The sequence below is a fragment of the Nerophis lumbriciformis genome, linkage group LG27, assembly GCF_033978685.3.
Source record: "Nerophis lumbriciformis linkage group LG27, RoL_Nlum_v2.1, whole genome shotgun sequence".
NCBI lineage: Eukaryota > Metazoa > Chordata > Actinopteri > Syngnathiformes > Syngnathidae > Nerophis > Nerophis lumbriciformis.
Window position 1 is genome coordinate 8,854,972 of NC_084574.2, and position 20,029 is coordinate 8,875,000.

General features: G+C 40.7%; 1 protein-coding gene across 3 annotated transcripts in view; it reads right to left on the reverse strand.

The window, feature by feature from the left end:
- Positions 1-20,029, reverse strand: part of inpp4b (inositol polyphosphate-4-phosphatase type II B) — a 621,310-nt gene that overhangs the window by 532,139 nt on the left and 69,142 nt on the right. For 2 of the 3 annotated variants that reach the window (XM_061922950.1, XM_061922949.2), the window contains exon 1: positions 2,494-2,563. The exons of the other annotated variant lie outside the window; for it this stretch is intronic. In XM_061922950.1, the coding sequence (XP_061778934.1) occupies positions 2,494-2,548 (55 nt within the window). In that variant the 5' untranslated portion in view covers positions 2,549-2,563. Of the gene's footprint in view, positions 1-2,493; positions 2,564-20,029 lie in introns of those variants that run through there. 3 annotated transcript variants of the gene reach the window in all.

Genomic DNA, 20,029 nt, shown 5'->3' on the forward strand with positions numbered 1-20,029 from the left:
ACAGGGGGTACATCACTGAAAAAAGGTTGAGAACCACTGCCCTAGATGATAGTATATATTTGTACCATGAATTGATACATTACATTTTAAAGCATTTATCGGCCGATAATATCAGCAGTCCGATATTACCGGACATCTCTAATTAGAAGTGTTGTTCAAAAGACTGAACAAATCCAGCAGTTACTGTCAGACTTTAATCTGGATTACCTTTGTCTATCGGAGACATGGTTAAAACCAGAGGTGGGTAGTAACGCGCTACATTTACTCCGTTACATCTACTTGAGTAACTTTTGGGATAGATTGTATTTCTAAGAGTAGTTTTAATGCAACATACTTTTACTTTTACTTGAGTATATTTTACTCCGCTCCATTTATCTACATTCTGCTCGCTACTGATTTTTATCCATCTGTTAATGCACGCTTTGTTTGTTTTGGTCTGTCAGACAGACCTTCAAAGTAGGATCTATCGCATGCCTGCGTTTCACCAACCAAATACAGTCACTGGTGACGTTTGACTCCGTTTCACCAATCAAACAGAGCCAGGCTGTCACATGATTAACAAGCTTAAGCTTACATGAACTCAACGTCAAATTTGAGGAAGCACATCGCGGTAAGTAACGTTAGTAGATATTTTGGCTGTCACCTTGGGTTGATGTGAGCTTCCCTGCTATGAATCACTGTCAAATGTACATCGTGTGGGGACATTTATTAACGCACTGCAGCCTCATAGACAAGACAAAAACACACACTCACAGTCGCACACACACTCACGCATGCATAGAAACACCAATCAGAAGTGCACAGTGTGTTGCACCGTGCACTTCTTTATGGTTTGCATAAAGGCTAACTTGTTATTTTCCTTTGTAATCTCTGCCTCCTGAGCCTATGGCGCTGTTAAGTTATTGTGGCTCAATTTGCCTTAATTTTTTTTATGTTAATGTTTTATTATTTAATATATATTATAGTTTTAGTTCCTTAAGAGATATTCCTGGCTCTGAATTTGCTCATTGCTATTTTTATGTTTTTGTGCATTATTTGTTATTAACTAGATCGACTATGGACTGGACTCTCACAATATTATGTTTGATCCACTATGGAATGGACTCTCACACTATTATGTTAGATCCACTATGGACTGGACTCTCACACTATTATGTTAGATCCACTATGGACTGGACTTTCACACTATTAACTAGATCCACTATGGACTTGACTCTCACACTATTAAGTAGATCCACTATGGACTGGACTCGCACACTATTATGTTAGATCCACTATGGACTGGACTCTCACACTATTAACTAGATCCACTAAGGACTGGACTCTCACACTTAACTAGATCCACTCAACGTCCATTGCAACGGTCGCACAAGGTTTCTCATTGTAGCCCATTGGGTTGAGTTTTTCCTTGCGCTGATGTCGGATCTGAGCCGAGGATGTCATTGTGGCTTGTGCAGCCCTTTGAGACACTTGTGATTTAGGGCTATATAAATGAACTTTGATTGATTGATTGATTGTTGCCGTCGTCATTAAACGAACAGGTTACTCATCAGTTACTCAGTACTTGAGTAGTTTTTTCACAACATACTTGTAAAGTCTTTACTTGTCAAGTAAATATTTGGGTGACTACTCCTTACTTTTACTTGAGTAATAAATCTCTAAAGCATATTTGCCAACCCTCCCGGATTTTCCGGGAGACTCCCGAAATTCAGCGCCTCTCTCGAAAACCTCCCGGGACAAATTTTCTCCCGAAAATCTCCCGAAATTCAGGCAGCTAACCCACAATATAAACAGCATACCTGCCCAATCACATTATAACTGTAGAATGATGGAGGGCGAGTTCTTGGTTTCTTATGTGGGTTTATTGTTAGGCAGTTTCATTAACGTCCTCCCAGCGCGGCAACAACACACAACAACAGCAGTCACGTTTTTGTATACCGTAAAGCAGTTTGTCTGCCGTAAACAGCAATGTTGTGACACTCTTAAACAGGACACTACTGCCATCTAGTGCATTTGATGAAAGCACTTTTGTGCGTGCCACACATCAATGCATCATCAGAGAGGGTGTTCAGCATGGTTCGAAAAATAGTGACAGAGAATAGAACAAGGATGGACAATTCAACCCTTAACTCAACAATGAGTAGATGAGTGTTATGTGTGTGTATATGTGTAAATAAATGAACACCTGAAATTCAAGTATTTATTTTATATATATATATATATATATATATATATATATATATATATATAGCTAGAATTCACTGAACGTCAAGTATTTCTTATATATATATATATATATATATATATATATGAAATACTTGACTTGGTGAATTCTAGCTGTAAATATACTCCTCCCCTTTTAGCCACGCCCCCATCCATGCCCCCGTCCCACGCCCACCCCCACCTCCCGAAATTGGAGGTCTCAAGGTTGGCAAGTATGCTCTAAAGTAACAGTACTCTTACTTGAGTACAATTTCTGGCTACTCTACCCACCTCTGGTTAGAACCTCCAACACCACGTGGGCCCTCCTCAGCAGGCCGTGGTGCATCTACGCCCCGGATGTTGCCCCGCAGCCATGAAACAAACTGGGACTGGGCCATGAATCAGCGCAGGGAAGTCTCTGGGTTAATACCGTGAAGGAGTGGTCCGCACATTCTAATGGGACTCAAGTGCTTCTGGAGGAGGTTAATGGGAGAATCCATTCTCCTGGCTGCTTGGCGGCGAGCTTAAAAAAAAAAAAAAAAAGGGGCAGCTTTATTCTCTCTGCTGTGCACTCTCGCTATTCTCCATCTTCACTGCACTGGCTATTGATTTTCTCCCGCTCCTTTATCAGTCAGCCTTTAATAAGACGACACGTGTCGCCTTTTTAAAAGAAGCCCATCGGAATCTTAACACGCTCCCTGGCGCAATCACTCCGCTGCGTTTTCGTTGTATAAGCCTGGAGAAGACGGCGTTCATCCCCGGTGTGTTTGCGAGGTGGGGGTGGGGGGGCGCAAGGAGACCGTGGCAACAGAAGCATGACCGGGGTAAAAAAAAAAAAAGGATGGCAGGACCGGTAGGAAGTGAAGAAGAAACCTCCTGGTGCGGAGTGGATTCATCTTCCGTCTTATTGCTCCTGCAGGGGCCAATTTGTCTTCATTTAGACATTTGCCAGCAGCCCCCCCGCTCAGGCCAGCACACGCCCGAGAGAGCGCCAGGACACTACATTAGGCACGCCTGCCCGGGACTATGGTGTCTCGCGTCAAAAAAAAAAAAAAAAAAAAGGCTGATTGAATTTTTTAATGAACATATTTTGGCCGAAATAGCCGTACTTGCCAACCTTCCCGAATTTTCCTGGAGACTCCCAAATATCAGGGCCTCTCCCGAAAATCTCCCGGGACAACCATTCTCCCGAATTTCTCCCGATTTCCAGCCGGACTTAAGGCACGCCTCCTCCAGGTCCGTGCGGAGCTGAGTGAGGACAGCCTGTCGTCACGTCTGCTTGGCCAACCAAAAAGTAACCACAGAACACTATACCGTATAGTGTTCTGTGGTTACTTTTTGGTTGGCCAACGGTTTACGTTGTATTGCGCACCCTGACGGCAAGTGTGGGAGTCGGTTCTGAAGTATGAAGTAAAGAGACGTAACTTCGTCACCTCGCCTGGTTATTAACTCCAACCCAGAATATTACACTGCCCATACCTATGCTCCTTCACAAGGCTGTGATACTAGCTGCAAAGCATTGCACTTTCAAATACAACAATGAGTAGGAGTGTTGTGTGTGTATATGGGTAAATAAATGAACACTGAAATTCAAGTTTTTATTTCATTTATATATATATATATATATATATATATATATATATATAAATAAAATAAATGACTTTCAGTGAATTCTAGCTGTTTATATATATATATATATATATATATATATATATATAAACAGTTAGAATTCACTGAAAGTCATTTATTTTATTTATATATATATATATATATATATATATATATATAAAATAATATAATAATTATATATATATATATATATATATATAAGTATTTCTTATATATATATATATATTTTATTTCATTTATATATATATATATAAGTTAATATATATATATATATATATATATAAGAAATACTTATATATATGTATATATATACATATATATATAATTATTATATTATATTATATATATATATAAATAAAATAAATGACTTTCAGTGAATTCTAGCTGTTCATATATATATATATATATATATATATATATATATATATATATATATATATATATATATATATAACAGCTAGAATTCACTGAAAGTCATTTATTTTATTTATATATATATATATATATATATATATAATAATTATATATATATATAAATATATATATATATATAAGTATTTCTTATATATATATATATATATATATATATAAGAAATACTTGAATTTTTAGCTATAGTATACTCCTCCCCCCTTAACCCCGCCTCTCCCCGGCCCCGCCCCCCGACCTCAAACCCCCCACCCCAAATCTCCAGAATTTGGAGGTCTCAAGGTTGGCAAGTATGGAAATAGCATTGGGCACACCTGTACCGTTTACTCCTCAGATATATGGAATTGTGTTTGCAATATTGACGGACGAGGAAACAAAAAATGTGCGCAAAACTGATGACTAAAAACAATGCCTCGAAAACAAAAATGGAAACTGCCGCAAATCCTAAAAACCTCAGTAACAGTTTGACATTATCGGTCGTCTCCCGAGTGTAGGCATGGGGAATTTTAACATATTTGACTGCTTGTTTACCTGCCGAATGTTTGAGCCGGTGCCAAGACTGAAGCCGGACGTGACGTCACAAACGTTGCTGCTTTGCACACTCTTGGCATTCTCTCGATGAGCATCAAGCACACCTGTGAAGTGAAAACCGTTTCAGGTGACGTCCTCTTGAAGCTCATGGAGAGAATGCCAAGAGTGTGCAAAGCACTACTCAGAGCCCAATGGTACCATTGTTCTCTGTTGGACTAATTTCACTTGATCAGACCTTTTTTACATTCCACACTGCAAAATAATAGATATGATTCCTACTGATATATCGGACAATATCAGTACTGGCCAACACTTAAGGCTCCAATATCGATAGAAAATCTGTATCGAGACACTCCTACTACTAATACAAGTGTAATAGATGGAACAATTAAACAATGGACTATAATAAGTCAACTTCCCTGAATATTCCTAGAAGGGTTGACAAATGGATAATACTTTGTCAGGCTGGACAAACAAGTGTAAAAAGATATTAACATTGCAATATGAGTCTGCTAACTTCTACTGTACCTAACTTAAGTAAAAGTTATTGTGTATATTCTTCTTTGCTTTCAAACGTCTTTTCTACAGTCTCTCGGGATCGTCTGTTGTTTTGGTGTCGCACAATCACTCACTAACAAAGATGCCCGCTTAACTGATGCAGTATTTTTAAATCAAATTTTGTGTTTGCTTTTAAGTTTTGACCCTGTGGTTTTTGTAACTGGAAGCTGGAAGCCTGGTGGTGTCATGGACAGTAAAAAGGTCATTGATGTCTCTTTGGAATCTATTAAGACCCAATCAATACGTTTCTTTCTCGTAGGCCTTGGTAGTCTGCGTCATGTGACCGAGACTTAAAGGGAATCAGTTTTCTAGGAAACCTTTCTTGTTGCATCCTGCCATTGATGTGCAATAAACAAGCCACATAATGTGTTTGTGTGTGTGTGTGTGTGTGTGTGTGTGTGTGTGTGTGTGTGTGTGTGTGTGTGTGTGTGTACACATTTACATACATACATATACATATTAATACATATACATACTTGCATCGAATATACATACAGTAGATATTTACATATACAGTATACTGATACAGTATATAGATACATCTATACATACATATATACATAGATATACAGTATACATACATATAGATATACATATACATATACATACATATATATACATCTACATATATACATATACATATACATATACTGTACATACATATACATATACACATATATACATATAAATACATATACATACACACATATATATATATATATATATATATATACATATACACATATATACATATACATATACACTGTATATACATATACACATATATACATATACATATACATATACATATACATATACACATATATATACATACACATATACATATACACATATATATACATACACATATACACATATATATATATATACACATATATATACACATACAAATACACACATATATATACATATACACATATACTGTATATACATATACATATACTGTAGATATACACTTATATACATATACACATATATACATATACATATACACGTACACACACACATATATATACATATACATATATATACACATACATATACACATATATATATACATATACACATATACATATACACATATATATATACATATACACATATATATATACATATATACATATACACATATACATATATATATACATACACATATATATACATACACACATACATACATACATACATACATACATACATATGTACATATATATATATATATATATATATATATATATATATATATATATATATATATATATAGTGGCGATCAAAAGTGTACATACACTTGTAAAGAACATCATGTCATGGCTGTCTTGAGTTTCCAATAATTTCTACGACTGATTGGAGCACATACTTGTTGGTCACAAAAAACATTCCTGAAGTTTGGTTCTTTTATGAATTTATTATGGGTTTACTGAAAATGTGAGCAAATGTGCTGGGTCAAAAGTATACATACAGCAATGTTAATGTTTGCTTAAATGTCCCTTGGCAAGTTTCACTGCAATAAGGCGCTTTTGGTAGCCATCCACAAGCTTCTGCTTGCATTTTTGACCACTCCTCTTGACAAAATTGGTGCAGTTCAGCTAAATGTGTTGGTTTTCTGACATGGACTTGTTTTTTTGGCATTGTCCACACGTTTAAGTCAGGACTTTGGCAAGGCCATTCTAAAACCTTAATTCTAGCCTGGTTTAGCCATTCCTTTACCACTTGGGACGTGCGTTTAGGGTCATTGTCCTGTTGGAACACCCAACTGCGCCCAAGACCCAACCTCCGGGCTGATGATTTTAGCTTGTCCTGAAGAATTTGGAGGTAATCCTCCTTTTTCATTGTCCCATTTACTCTCTGTAAAGCACCAGTTCCATTGGCAGCAAAACAAACCCAGAGTATAATACTACCACCACCATGCTTGACAGTAGGTATGGTGTTCCTGGGATTAAAAGCCTCACCTTTTCTCCTCCAAACATATTGCTGGGTATTGTGGCCAAACAGCTCCATTTTTGTTTCATCAGACCACAGAACTTTCCTCCAGAAAGTCTTATCTTTGTCCATGATGGCGAGCAGTTTGTCCAGTGCCCTCCTGTCCCTCACTGACACAAACGCCTCCAACTGCGTGACAATAGTTTGGCCGGCTTTCCGGATCAGTTTGTCAATCCGGTTTAAGTCCCTTTTGCTGGTGCTGCTCCCCCAATAAACCACTGCAAAGTACAGGGCACTGAACACAACAGACTGAAAACAGCTTGCTGCACACATCAAAGGACCTAATGTGTGTAGCTTGTTACTACCCATCACTGATTAAGGCTATGTCTACACTAAGTCGTTTAAACGAATAATTATATAGCCTAAGCCCCGTTTCAGCCACACTAAACCAGCGTTTAAGGTCCCTCTCCTCGGACAAATTTTTACACAGGTAAGTGTGCCGTGTATTTCTTGAATCTCCGACTCTTAGCTTTGTATGGACTCATTGATCGTTTACAAACTGAGTTTGGAGAGGAAGTGACGTCAGAAAGAGCGCGCCCCACACAGGAAGTGACGTCAGAAAGAAGGCGCCACAGCCAGCTTCATAATAAAGCGGTTTCGTAACTCGGAGCTAACCACTGGAAATATGAAGGCGAGTCATCCAGACATGCCTGTGTTTCTCCTTCCGTCTGTACAGACGCTTGTGGAAATCACACATGAATACCTTAAAGGGGAACATTATCACCAGACCTATGTAAGCGTCAATATATACCTTGATGTTGCAGAAAAAAGACCATATATTTTTTTAACCGATTTCCGAACTCTAAATGGGTGAATTTTGGCGAAATAAACGCCTTTCTATTATTCGCTCTCAGAGCGATGACGTCACAACGCGACATCACATCGGGAAGTAATCCGCCATTTTCTCACTTTCGTCGGTGTGTTGTCGGAGGGTGTAACAACACGAACAGGGACGGATTCAAGTTGCACCAGCGGCCCAAAGATGCGAAAGTGGCAAGAAATTGGACGAAATTTATTCAAAATACGAGGCTGTGGGGAAAGCCGACGAAATGGTCAGTCGTTTGTTCCGCACACTTTACCGACGAAAGCTATGCTACGACAGAGATGGCAAGAATGTGTGGATATCCTGCGACACTCAAAGCAGATGCATTTCCAACGATAAAGTCAAAGAAATCTGCCGCCAGACCCCCATTGAATCTGCCGGAGTGTGTGAGCTATTCAGGGACAAAGGACCTCGGTAGCACGGCAAGCAATGGCGGCAGTTTGTTCCCGCAGATGAGCGAGCTAAACCCCCTGGATGTCTTGGCTCACACCGTCCCTTATGCCACCGAAGATGATCAAGAGAAGAATATCGACCCTAGCTTCCCTGGCCTGCTGACATCAACTCCAAAACTGGACAGATCAGCTTTCAGGAAAAGAGAGCGGATGAGGGTATGTCTACAGAATATATTAATTGATGAAAACTTTATTCAATACTCGCGGTTTTACGTAAATTATTATACATAAACTGTGTTTACCAATAATTTAGCTTAAAAACATTTATTTTTTTCAGTCATTCGAGTACATTCGGGTAGTCTTGTGTAATGCAGTATTTTGGGTCTATTTAGGTATGGTTAACCTGAGTGCTGAAATCGTGGAAAAATATATGTTCTTAGCGCGCCTGAAATGGGCTGTCTGCACTCTCAAAGTGCATGTTGTTGCCAAATGTATTTCATATGCTGTAAACCTAGTTCATAGTTGTTAGTAATTATCTTATCAGACAGTGTTAAGCCGCTGAAATCCGAGTCTGAATCCGAGCTAATGTCGCTATACCTTGCTGTTTGTTTGTATTGGCATCACTGTGTGACGTCACAGGAAAATGGACGGGTGTATATAACGATGGTTATAATCAGGCACTTTGAAGCTTTTTTTAGGGATATTGCGTGATGGGTAAAATTTTGAAAAAAACTTCGAAAAATAAAATAAGCCACTGGGAACTGATTTTTTATGGTTTTAACCCTTCTGAAATTGTGATAATGTTCCCCTTTAAGAGAAAGCGATTGCAGCTATTTGGGATACAACACTTCTCAGACGGCAAGAGAACTTTCCAATATCAGCTGTGATTCTACTTAGCAAAAAACTTTGTCCATTTGTCGAAGGAGAGCCGATGAGAATGCAGGCTACCGTGGATGTGATAAAAAAGGTAACGTGTACTTTGTATTACCTGGCCGTCGAGGGAAGTTTAACTACGGAAAACGGCAAATGCTTTTAGACTGGCAAAGCAGACTGTATCAGTTATTGTCCGCCATGTATGTCGCGGACTCAACAATGAAGGTGAAGGCAAAAGAGTGACAAGTGTCCTGATCAGATATCTAGATCCCTAGATTGATTGTTTACGTGTGATTAATTTATGATGTCTCAGGTGTGATTCACTACAATAGGGCCCTACAGCACACTGGATTCCAGTTCATTGAAATACCACAACACTGGATATTGTTCAGATAAGTTACATTTAAGAACATGCACACAAAGCAACACTGGAGGTGACTATGAAGCGCGCATTTTCCGCGCATGCGTACCAGGTCGTGTTGCGCCGGCGGACGGCGGGGGGCGGGGGTCTTAAACGGTGGCATTGTTGTGTGTGGACACGGATAAGGTTAGGTGGGATTTACCCTGGATAACCTTATCCGGTGTAAAACGGGCCTAACAGACAGGAATCATAAAGACAAATACAGCGTGAGGAAGTTCTCATTGACTCAATGTTATAGCGCACGTTTTTGTTTTAATCCCAGTTTTAGCTTTTCTTTGAGGAAACGGTGGAATTCGACAGAACAACGGCTCTGATTCTAACTCCGAAACCAGAAAATTCCCAGGTGGACTTAGTCCCTCAATTGCGCATCGATATTGTTAATACAGGACAGCAAAATGTAAAAAAGGCAACTTAAAACTGATTCTATATTGTTGTTTTTGTGATGTTTAACGTTTATATTTCTGACATCCGTGCAAAGCAGCCTCAAATCCTAATATTATGGAATTTGGAAGGCACAAATTACTACTCAGTGGCCGAGTGGTTAGAGCAGGGGTGTCAAACTCAAATACAGAGTGGGCCAAAATGTAAAACTGAACAAAGCTGCGGGTCAAGGTTGAACAAATGAACCTTTTAATAGGGACCCAAACAAGTTTTGCATTGAATATTGAACAAGCAAGGCTTATATAACTTTATAGTGACATGCAAAATTGAGTTTCAAACAATAATAATTAAAAAAAATATCAATGGCATATCAAATAAAATTTAAATACAAATTGAATGCCTCTTTTCTATTTGCAGCCTACTGAGGTAAATATCAAAATAAACTTTTTCCACAGGCTAATAATACATTTGAAAATAAAATAATGAATGAATCAAACATTCAAGCCTTGAAATAGCAAGAGAAAGTGCATGAATAAAACGTTAATTATTGCTCAGTTTGCTACACTGATTTGCTTTAACACTGAATGTGGAACAAGCAACGCTTATACAACTTAATAGTGCAAAATCATCAATGGTATATTCTGAGTTAAATATCAACAAGCTGAGGGAGGGGGGCGGGGGGGTTTGGTGGTAGCGTGGGTGTATATTGTAGCGTCCCGGAAGAGTTAGTGCTGCAAGGGTTTCTGGGTATTTGTTCTGTTGTGTTTATGTTGTGTTACGGTGCGGATGTTCTCCCAAAATGTGTTTGTCATTCTTGTTTGGTGTGGGTTCACAGTGTGGCGCATATTTGTAACAGTGTTAAAGTTGCTTATACGGCGACTCTCAGTGTAACCTGTATGGCTATTGATCAAGTATGCCTTGCATTCACTTATGTGTGTGTAAAAGCCGCATATATTATGTGACAAACGCTGTTTGAATGAATGAAAAGCGGACGCGACGACAGGTTGTAGAGAACACTAAGGGCAGTGCCTTTAAAGAGGAACATTATCACAATTTCAGAAGGGTTAAAACCATTACAAATCAGTTCCCAGTGGCTTATTTTATTTTTCGAAGTTTTTTTCAAGATTTTACCCATCACGCAATATCCCTAAAAAAAGCTTAAAAGTGCCTGATTTTAACCATCGTTATATACACCCGTCCATTTTCCTGTGACGTCACACAGTGATGCCAATACAAACAAACAGCAAGGTATAGCGACATTAGCTCGGACTCAGACTCAGATTTCAGCGGCTTAACACTGTCTGATAAGATAATTACTAACAACTATGAACTAGGTTTACAGCATATGAAATACATTTGGCAACAACATGCACTTTGAGAGTGCAGACAGCCCATTTCAGGCGCGCGAAGAACATATATTTTTGTACGATTTCAGCACTCAGGTTAACCATACCTAAATAGACACAAAATACTGCATTACACAAGACTACCCAAATGTACTCGAATGATTGTGATAAATGTTTTTAAGCAAAATTATTGGTAAACACAGTTTATGTATAATAATTTACGTAAAACCGCGAGTAATGAATAAAGTTTTCATCAATTAATATATTCTGTAGACATACCCTCATCCGCTCTCTTTTCCTGAAAGCTGATCTGTCCAGTTTTGGAGTTGATGTCAGCAGGCCAGGGAAGCTAGGGTCGATATTCTTCTCTTGATCATCTTCGGTGGCATAAGGGACGGTGTGAGCCAAGACATCCAGGGGGTTTAGCTCGCTCGTCTGCGGGAACAAACTGCCGCCATTACTTGCCGTGCTACCGAGGTCCTTTGTCCCTGAATTGCTCACACACTCCGGCAGATTCAATGGGGGTCTGGCGGCAGATTTCTTTGACTTTATCGTTGGAAATGCATCTGCTTTGAGTGTCGCAGGATATCCACACATTCTTGCCATCTCTGTCGTAGCATAGCTTTCGTCGGTAAAGTGTGCGGAACAAACGACTGACCATTTCGTCGGCTTTCCCCACAGCCTCGTATTTTGAACAAATTTCGTCCAATTTCTTGCCTCTTTCGCATCTTTGGGCCACTGGTGCAACTTGAATCCGTCCCTGTTCGTGTTGTTACACCCTCCGACAACACACAGACGAAAGTGAAAAAATGGCGAATTGCTTACCGATGTGACGTCACGACGTGACGTCATCGCTCCGAGAGCGAATAACAGAAAGGCGTTTAATTCGCCAAAATTCACCCATTTAGAGTTTGGAAATCGGTTAAAAAAATACATGATCTTTTTTCTGCAACATCAAGGTATATATTGACGCTTACATAGGTCTGGTGATAATGTTCCCCTTTAAGGCACGCCCCCAATGCTGTTGTCCGCGTGGAAATCGGGAGAAATTCGGGAAAATGGTTGCACCGGGAAATTTTCGGGAGGGGCACTGAACATCGGGAGTCTCCCGGGAAAATCGGGAGGGTTGGCAAGTATGAGTATTAGCGGTGAATGTGGGGTTACAGCGGCACCGGCGGGCCAGCTCTAATGTTAATTTGATATTGCCTCAAGGGCCAAATGAAATTACACGGCGGCCCAGAGTTTGACACCTATGGGTTAGAGTGTCCGCCCTAAGATTGGTAGGTTGTGAGCTCAAACCCCGGCCAAGTCATACCACAGACTATAAAAATGGGAGCCATTACCTCCCTGCTTGGCACTCAGCATCAAGGGTTGGAATTGGGGGTTAAATCACCAAAAATGATTCCCGGGCGCGGCCACCGCTGCTGCTCACTGCTCCCCTCACCTCCCAGGGGGTGAACAAAAGGATGGGTCAAATGCAGAGGACACATTTCACCACATCTAGTGTGTGTGTGACAATCATTGGTACTTTATGTATTTATTATTATAAAAAAAGCCCATTTCCAACACTGACACTCTTATTTCCGTTTCACTCCGTCTTGCTGCTGTTTCGACGTGACCCGCTGAGGTAAAAAAACGTGGCCCTATTGTCAGCGCCGCACGCCGGGATGCCCAATGGACCTCCCCCCTCCCTTGTCATTTTTGTCCTGAGCATCGCCGACTCCATCTCGGAACCTTTTGGCCGCGGCTGATAAAATATTTAAGATCTGCCATGATTAAAGTGCATCCTCCTCACCTTGGCCGCAAAAATCCATTAACCCCGGGAGAATCAATCCCATTGATTCCACTGATAGAGGCTGCAAAAGTGCGCGTGGAGGGGTCAAGGTAGAAGGTGAGCAATACAGTGCAGAGGCTGGGTGCGAATGAAAAAAACATATATATATATTAAAAGAAGACTTTTTACTCACACAGTCAAGCTGGAGGCATAAAAAATGTATGGGACATCAGTCAGGAACACAATTATTTGCATGGCTCAGAGGGCTGAGGGAAGGCGTGTGAGCCTCCCTGACACGAGCACTCAAAAGGCTCCCGCCGTCTTAACACAGCATAGCTTAGCGTAGCGTAGCATCAGGGGCAGGAAGGAGGAAGAGACCGCCGTGCCAAATAATTCATAGCATTGTCATCTTGCACCATCACACTGCTGCAGGGAAAGTCTGCTTTGCTGGGGAATATTGACCTCCGCCAAGGTTTTGTCTATGGAGTTCTATTAAAACGTACAAACCCCGTTTCCATATGAGTTGGGAAATTGTGTTAGATGTAAATATAAACGGAATACAATGATTTGCAAATCCTTTTCAACCCATATTCAGTTGAATATGCTACATCCATCCATCCATCCATCTTCTTCCGCTTATCCGAGGTCGGGTCGCGGGGGCAGCAGCCTAAGCAGGGAAGCCCAGACTTCCCTCTCCCCAGCCACTTCGTCCAGCTCTTCCTGTGGGACCACGAGGCGTTCCCAGGCCAGCCGGGAGACATAGTCTTCCCAACGTGTCCTGGGTCTTCCCCGCGGCCTCCTACCAGTCGGACGTGCCCTAAACACCTCCCGAGGGAGGCGTTCGGGTGGCATCCTGACCAGATGCCCGAACCACCTCATCTGGCTCCTCTCGATGTGGAGGAGCAGCGGCTTTACTTTGAGCTCCTCCCGGATGACAGAGCTTCTCACCCTATCTCTAAGGGAGAGCCCCGCCACCCGGCGGAGGAAACTCATTTCGGCCGCTTGTACCCGTGATCTTGTCCTTTCGGTCATAACCCAAAGCTCATGACCATAGGTGAGGATGGGAACGTAGATCGACCGGTAAATTGAGAGCTTTGCCTTCCGGCTCAGCTCCTTCTTCACCACAACGGATCGATACAGCGTCCGCATTACTGAAGACGCCGCACCGATCCGCCTGTCGATCTCACGATCTACTCTTCCCTCACTCGTGAACAAGACTCCGTGCGTGGGCGTGGTCGGGGTGGGACGGGTGCGTGGCTGAAAGGGGAGGAGTATATTTACAGCTAGAATTCACCAAGTCAAGTATGTCATATATATATAGATAATATATATATATACATATATATATATATAAAATAAATACTTGAATTTCAGTGTTCATTTATTTACACATATACACACACATAACACTCATCTACTCATTGTTGAGTTAAGGGTTGAATTGTCCATCCTTGTTCTCTTCTCTGTCACTATTTTTCTAACCATGCAACCCTCTCTGATGATGCATTGATGTGTGGCACGCACAAAAGTGCTTTCATCAAATGCACTAGATGGCAGTATTGTCCTGCTTAAGAGTGTCACAACATTGCTGTTTACGGCAGACGAACTGCTTTACGTATACAAAAACGTGACTGCTGTTGTTGTGTGTTGTTGCCGCGCTGGGAGGACGTTAATGAAACTGCCTAACAACAAACCCACATAAGAAACCAAGAACTCGCCCTCCATCATTCTACAGTTATAACGTGATTGGGCGGGTATGCTGTTTATATTGTCCATGAGGACCTGAGTGCGCCTGAATTTCGGGAGATTTTCGGCAGAAAATTTGTCCCGGGAGGTTTTCGGGAGAGGCGCTGAATTTCGGGAGTCTCCCGGAAAATCCGGCAGGGTTGGCAAGTATGCAATAGGAGTCCTAAAAAGACAATAGACCAGCGGTGGTAAAAAAAAAAGGAAATCACTGTGGAGTTAAAAGAAAAAAAATAAAGAAAAAAAGACTAAGAGTAGATTAATGGCGCTCACAAGTATGGAAGAATCATCACCAAGGGAGGTTTTTAATTGTGATGAGACCAAACTTTTCTGGAAAAAGGTGACAAAGCAGACTTATGAGAAGAGCTACTCTTGGTCAGCACGCACGCACGCACACACACACACACACACACACACACACACACACACACACACACACACACACACACACACACACACACACACACACACACACACACACACACACATCTTGCCTACTTTGTGTGGACCCACGTTTGGTTAGTAGGTTGTGAGGGCCCCCCTTTCCACTATAGCTAGAATGATGGAAAAAAATATATATCTAGCACTAGATGGGAGTAGAGAGTTGCAACCTCACTTCTGAATGCAAAACATACAAAGTAAAAAAAATATTTTACTCCTGTAGTTGTGAAGACCAGGCAAATGTCCTCACAAGTCAAAAGGTCCTCACAGAAAGGGTGGTTTGTCAAGTGTATGTCCACACAAGGATGGTGAGACAAGTGCACACACACACACACACACACACACACACACACACACACACACACACACACTTTTTGTCATTTCGTCCTAGCCCATGTTAGTGTGTGGATTATACTTCTTTAAAATGTTGACTATGCGGTCCTCTCCAAGGTTTCTCATAGTCATTCACATCGACGTCCCACTGGGGTGAGTTTTTCCTTGCCCTTATGTGGGCTTTGTACCGAGGATGTCGTTGTGGCTTGTGCAGCCCTTTGAGACACTTGTGATTTAGGGCTATATAAATAAACATTGATTGATTGATTGATTGACTATTGTGGCAATACGGTTGTTAAAGTTAAGGTTTTTTTGTGTGATTTCTGATCATCTGTGAGGGCACCAAAAGGGACTTCCGTGTGTGTGCGCACGTTGGCAGAGCAGCTCATACGGAGGACAACAGCTTGTTGTTGTAGTGGCTTGTTAATAAAGAACAAGGTAGCATTGCCTGTTTACATTGGATCTGAAGTGCAAAGTCAGACGACTGGCCCGGATTATACTGTACATACTGTATTTTTCGGACTATAAGGCGCACATAAAATCATTTCATTTACTCAAAACTTGACAGTGAGCCTTATAATCCGGTGCGCCTAATGTACAGAATAATTTTGGTTGTGCTTACTGACCTCGAAGCTATTTTATTTGGTACATGGCGAAATAATAAGTGTCACCAGTAGATGGCAGTCACACATGAGAGATAGGTGTACACTGCAATATGACTCAAGTAAACAACACCAACATTTTATATGTTCCATTGAAAATATGGAACATTACACACGGCGCTCAAAAATCTATCAAAAATGTTTTAGTAGGACTTTGGTACGCTTGATGGATTGTACTGTGCTTCAACATAGGAGTATTATTATGGTGTGTGCATAAGGTAAGACATTATCTGGCGTTTTGTTTCGCATTATGCAAAAGGGACTTTTCTTACCTTCCGGTACCTGCTGATCTGTATTTGGGATCTGCATTAGTCCTGAAAGTTTGCGCGCGTTCCGCCTTTGTAGTCCGTTATTAAATTAAAGATTACCCAACAGTTTCCCACGCGGATTACCCAGAGCGTTCATCAACGGTTGACACGATAACGACGGATTACGTTGTCTGGAAGATAACGCTTGACACAAGCACTCCGTCTAACTCTGACGACGTCTTTAATCAAGCCTAAGGAAGAAAAAAAACAACTTGCGACCGCAATGTGTAGCCAAAGCCTGTGAAGATAAAGACAAGCCATTAAAGCTTTAACACACCAATCATAATCAGCTAAATCCCAGAGACAAGGCTCATCGCAGAGGGGTTTTAAAACTGACGAGAAGATAAGACGCTCCGAGTTAATGGTGATGGGTTTTTTTTTTACTCCTAACATCCGGGAAAAGAAGAATAGAAACAAATGGGTGATAAAAATTCCAGAAGAAGGACTGAAGGGATGGTGGTCGTTAATCACCAAGGGTTCTGAAAAGAGAGACTCCCCAACTATATGTTGGATTTTCTCATGGTAAAAACTGGAAGAAATGATGTTGAGATTATGCTGGATTAATGTTCTCAGTTAATAAACTGGAAAAATTCATCAACTTTTTCATGGATTTTGGCTTTACCGAGCAAACTTTACTGCCTCGGTTTTCATTTGTGTGGTCAACTGGATTAAGTTGTGTTGTAACGTTCATCTGGAACCGATGTTGCTCTAGTGGGTTTCACCACAGGAGGGCGCAGAGAGTGCGTGAACACACACACACAAACAAACAAACAAATACTTTTAATATTTTCTCCTTCAGTTTGTTTTCTGATCAACCAGGTTGTGTTGCGCAGTCATTACTTTTGTCTTGCAGCTCCATTTTTGGTCCAACGTGTTTGCTGCCTAAATGGGTTGCGGTGGTCAAGTTTCGGCAGGAGCTAAAATTTTAAATATTTTCTCATTCAGCTTGTTTTCTGATTAATTAGGTTGTGTTGCACAGTCAATACTTTTGCCTTGCAGCTATTAATTTGGTCCAACGTGTTTGCTGCCTAAATGGGTTGCGGTGGTCAAGTTTCGGCATATGCTAAAATTAAAAATATTTGCTACTTCAGTTCATTTTCTGATCAACTAGGCTGTGTTGCGCAGTCATTGCTTTTGTCTTGCAGCTACTAATTTTGCCCAACTTGTTTGCTGCCTAAATGGGTTGCGGTGGTGAAGTTTCGGAAGGAGCTAAAATTTTAAATATTTTCTCCTTCAGTTTGTTTTCTGATCAACCACGTTGCGCAGTCATTACTTTTGTCTAGCAGCTACTAATTTGGTCGAACGTGTTTTGCCTAAATGGGTTGCGGTGGTCAAGTTTCATCAAGAGCTACAATTTTTAATATTTTCTCCTTCTGTTTGTTTTCTGATGAGAATTGTGAATTATATTTATATAGCGCTTTTCTCTAGTGACTCAAAGCGCTTTTACATAGTGAAACCCAATATCTAAGTTACATTTAAACCAGTGTGGGTGGCACTGGGAGCAGGTGGGAAAAGTGCCCAAGGACAGTCAATACTTTTGTCTTGCAGCTACTAAATTAGTCCAACTGTGATGCTGCCTAAATGGGTTGCGGTGGTCAAGTTTCGGCAGGAGCTAAAATTTAAAATATTTTCTCATTCAGTTTGTTTTCTGATCAACTAGGCTATGTTGCGCAGTCATTACTTTTGTCTTGCAGCTACATTTTTGGTCCAACATGTTTGATGACTAAATGGGTTGCAGTGGCCAAGTACAGCAGTAACCTAAATCACAAAATGTGCTACTATAGTTTGTGATCTGCAAGGTTGTGTAGCGTTGCCATCGCGCTTGTCTTGAAGCTACTGCCCTAATTTGGTCCAACTTTTCTGCTGCCTAAATGGGTTGCGGTGGTCAAGTTTCGGCAGGAACTAAAATTTTTAATATTTTCTCCTTCAGTTTGTTTTCTGATCAACTAGGTTGTGTTGCGCAGTCATTGCTTTTGTCTTGCAGCTCCATTTTTGGTCCAACGTGTTTGCTACCTAAATGGGTTGCGGTGGTCGAGTTTTGCCAGGAGCTAAAATTTAAAATATTTTCTACTTCAGTTCGTTTTCTGATCAACTATATTGTGTTCCACAGTCATTACTTTTGTCTTGCAGCTATTAATTTGGTCCAACGTGTTTGCTGCCTAAATGGGTTGCGGAGGTCAAGTTTCGGCATGTGCTAAAATTTTAAATATTTGCTACTTCAGTTCGTTTTCTGATCAACCAGGCTGTGTTGCGCAGTCATTACTTTTGTCTTGCAGCTACTAATTTGGCCCAACTTGTTTGCTGCCTAAATGGGTTGCGGTGGTCAAGTTTCGGCAGGAGCTAAAATTTAAAATATTTTCTCATTCAGTTTGTTTTCTGATCAACTAGGTTGTGTCGCGCAGTCAATACTTTTGTCTAGCAGCTACTAATTTGGTCCAACATGTTTGCTGCCTAAATGGGTTGCGATGGTCAAGTTTCGGCAGGTGCTAAAATTGAAAATATTTGCTACTTCGGTTTTGTTTTCTGATCAACCAGGTTGTGTTGCGCAGTCATTACTTTTGTCTTGCAGCTCCATTTTTGGTCCAACATGTTTGCTGCCTAAATGGGTTGCGATGGTCAAGTTTCGGCATGTGCTAAAATTTAAAATATTTGCTACTTCAGTTCGTTTTCTGATCAACTAGGCTGTGTTGCGCAGTCATTACTTGTGTCTTGCAGCTACTAATTTGGTCCAACTTGTTTGCTGCCTAAATGGGTTGCGGTGGTCAAGATTCGGCAGGAGCTAAAATTTTAAATATTTTCTCCTTCAGTTTGTTTTCTGATCAACCAGGTTGTGTTGCGAAGTCATTACTTTTGTCTAGCAGCTCCATTTTTGGTCCAACGTGTTTGCTGCCTAAATGGGTTGCGGTGGTCAAGTTTCGGCATGTGCTAAAATTAAAAATATTTGCTACTTCAGTTCGTTTTCTGATCAACTAGGCTGTGTTGCGCAGTCATTGCTTTTGTCTTGCAGCTACTAATTTTGCCCAACTTGTTTGCTGCCTAAATGGGTTGCGGTGGTCCAGTTTTGTCACAAGCTAAAATTTCTAAAATATTTTTCCCTTCAGTTTGTTTTCTGATCAACTAGATTGTGTTGCGCAGTCATTACGTTTGTCTTGCAGCTACTAATTTGGTCCAACGTGTTTGCTGC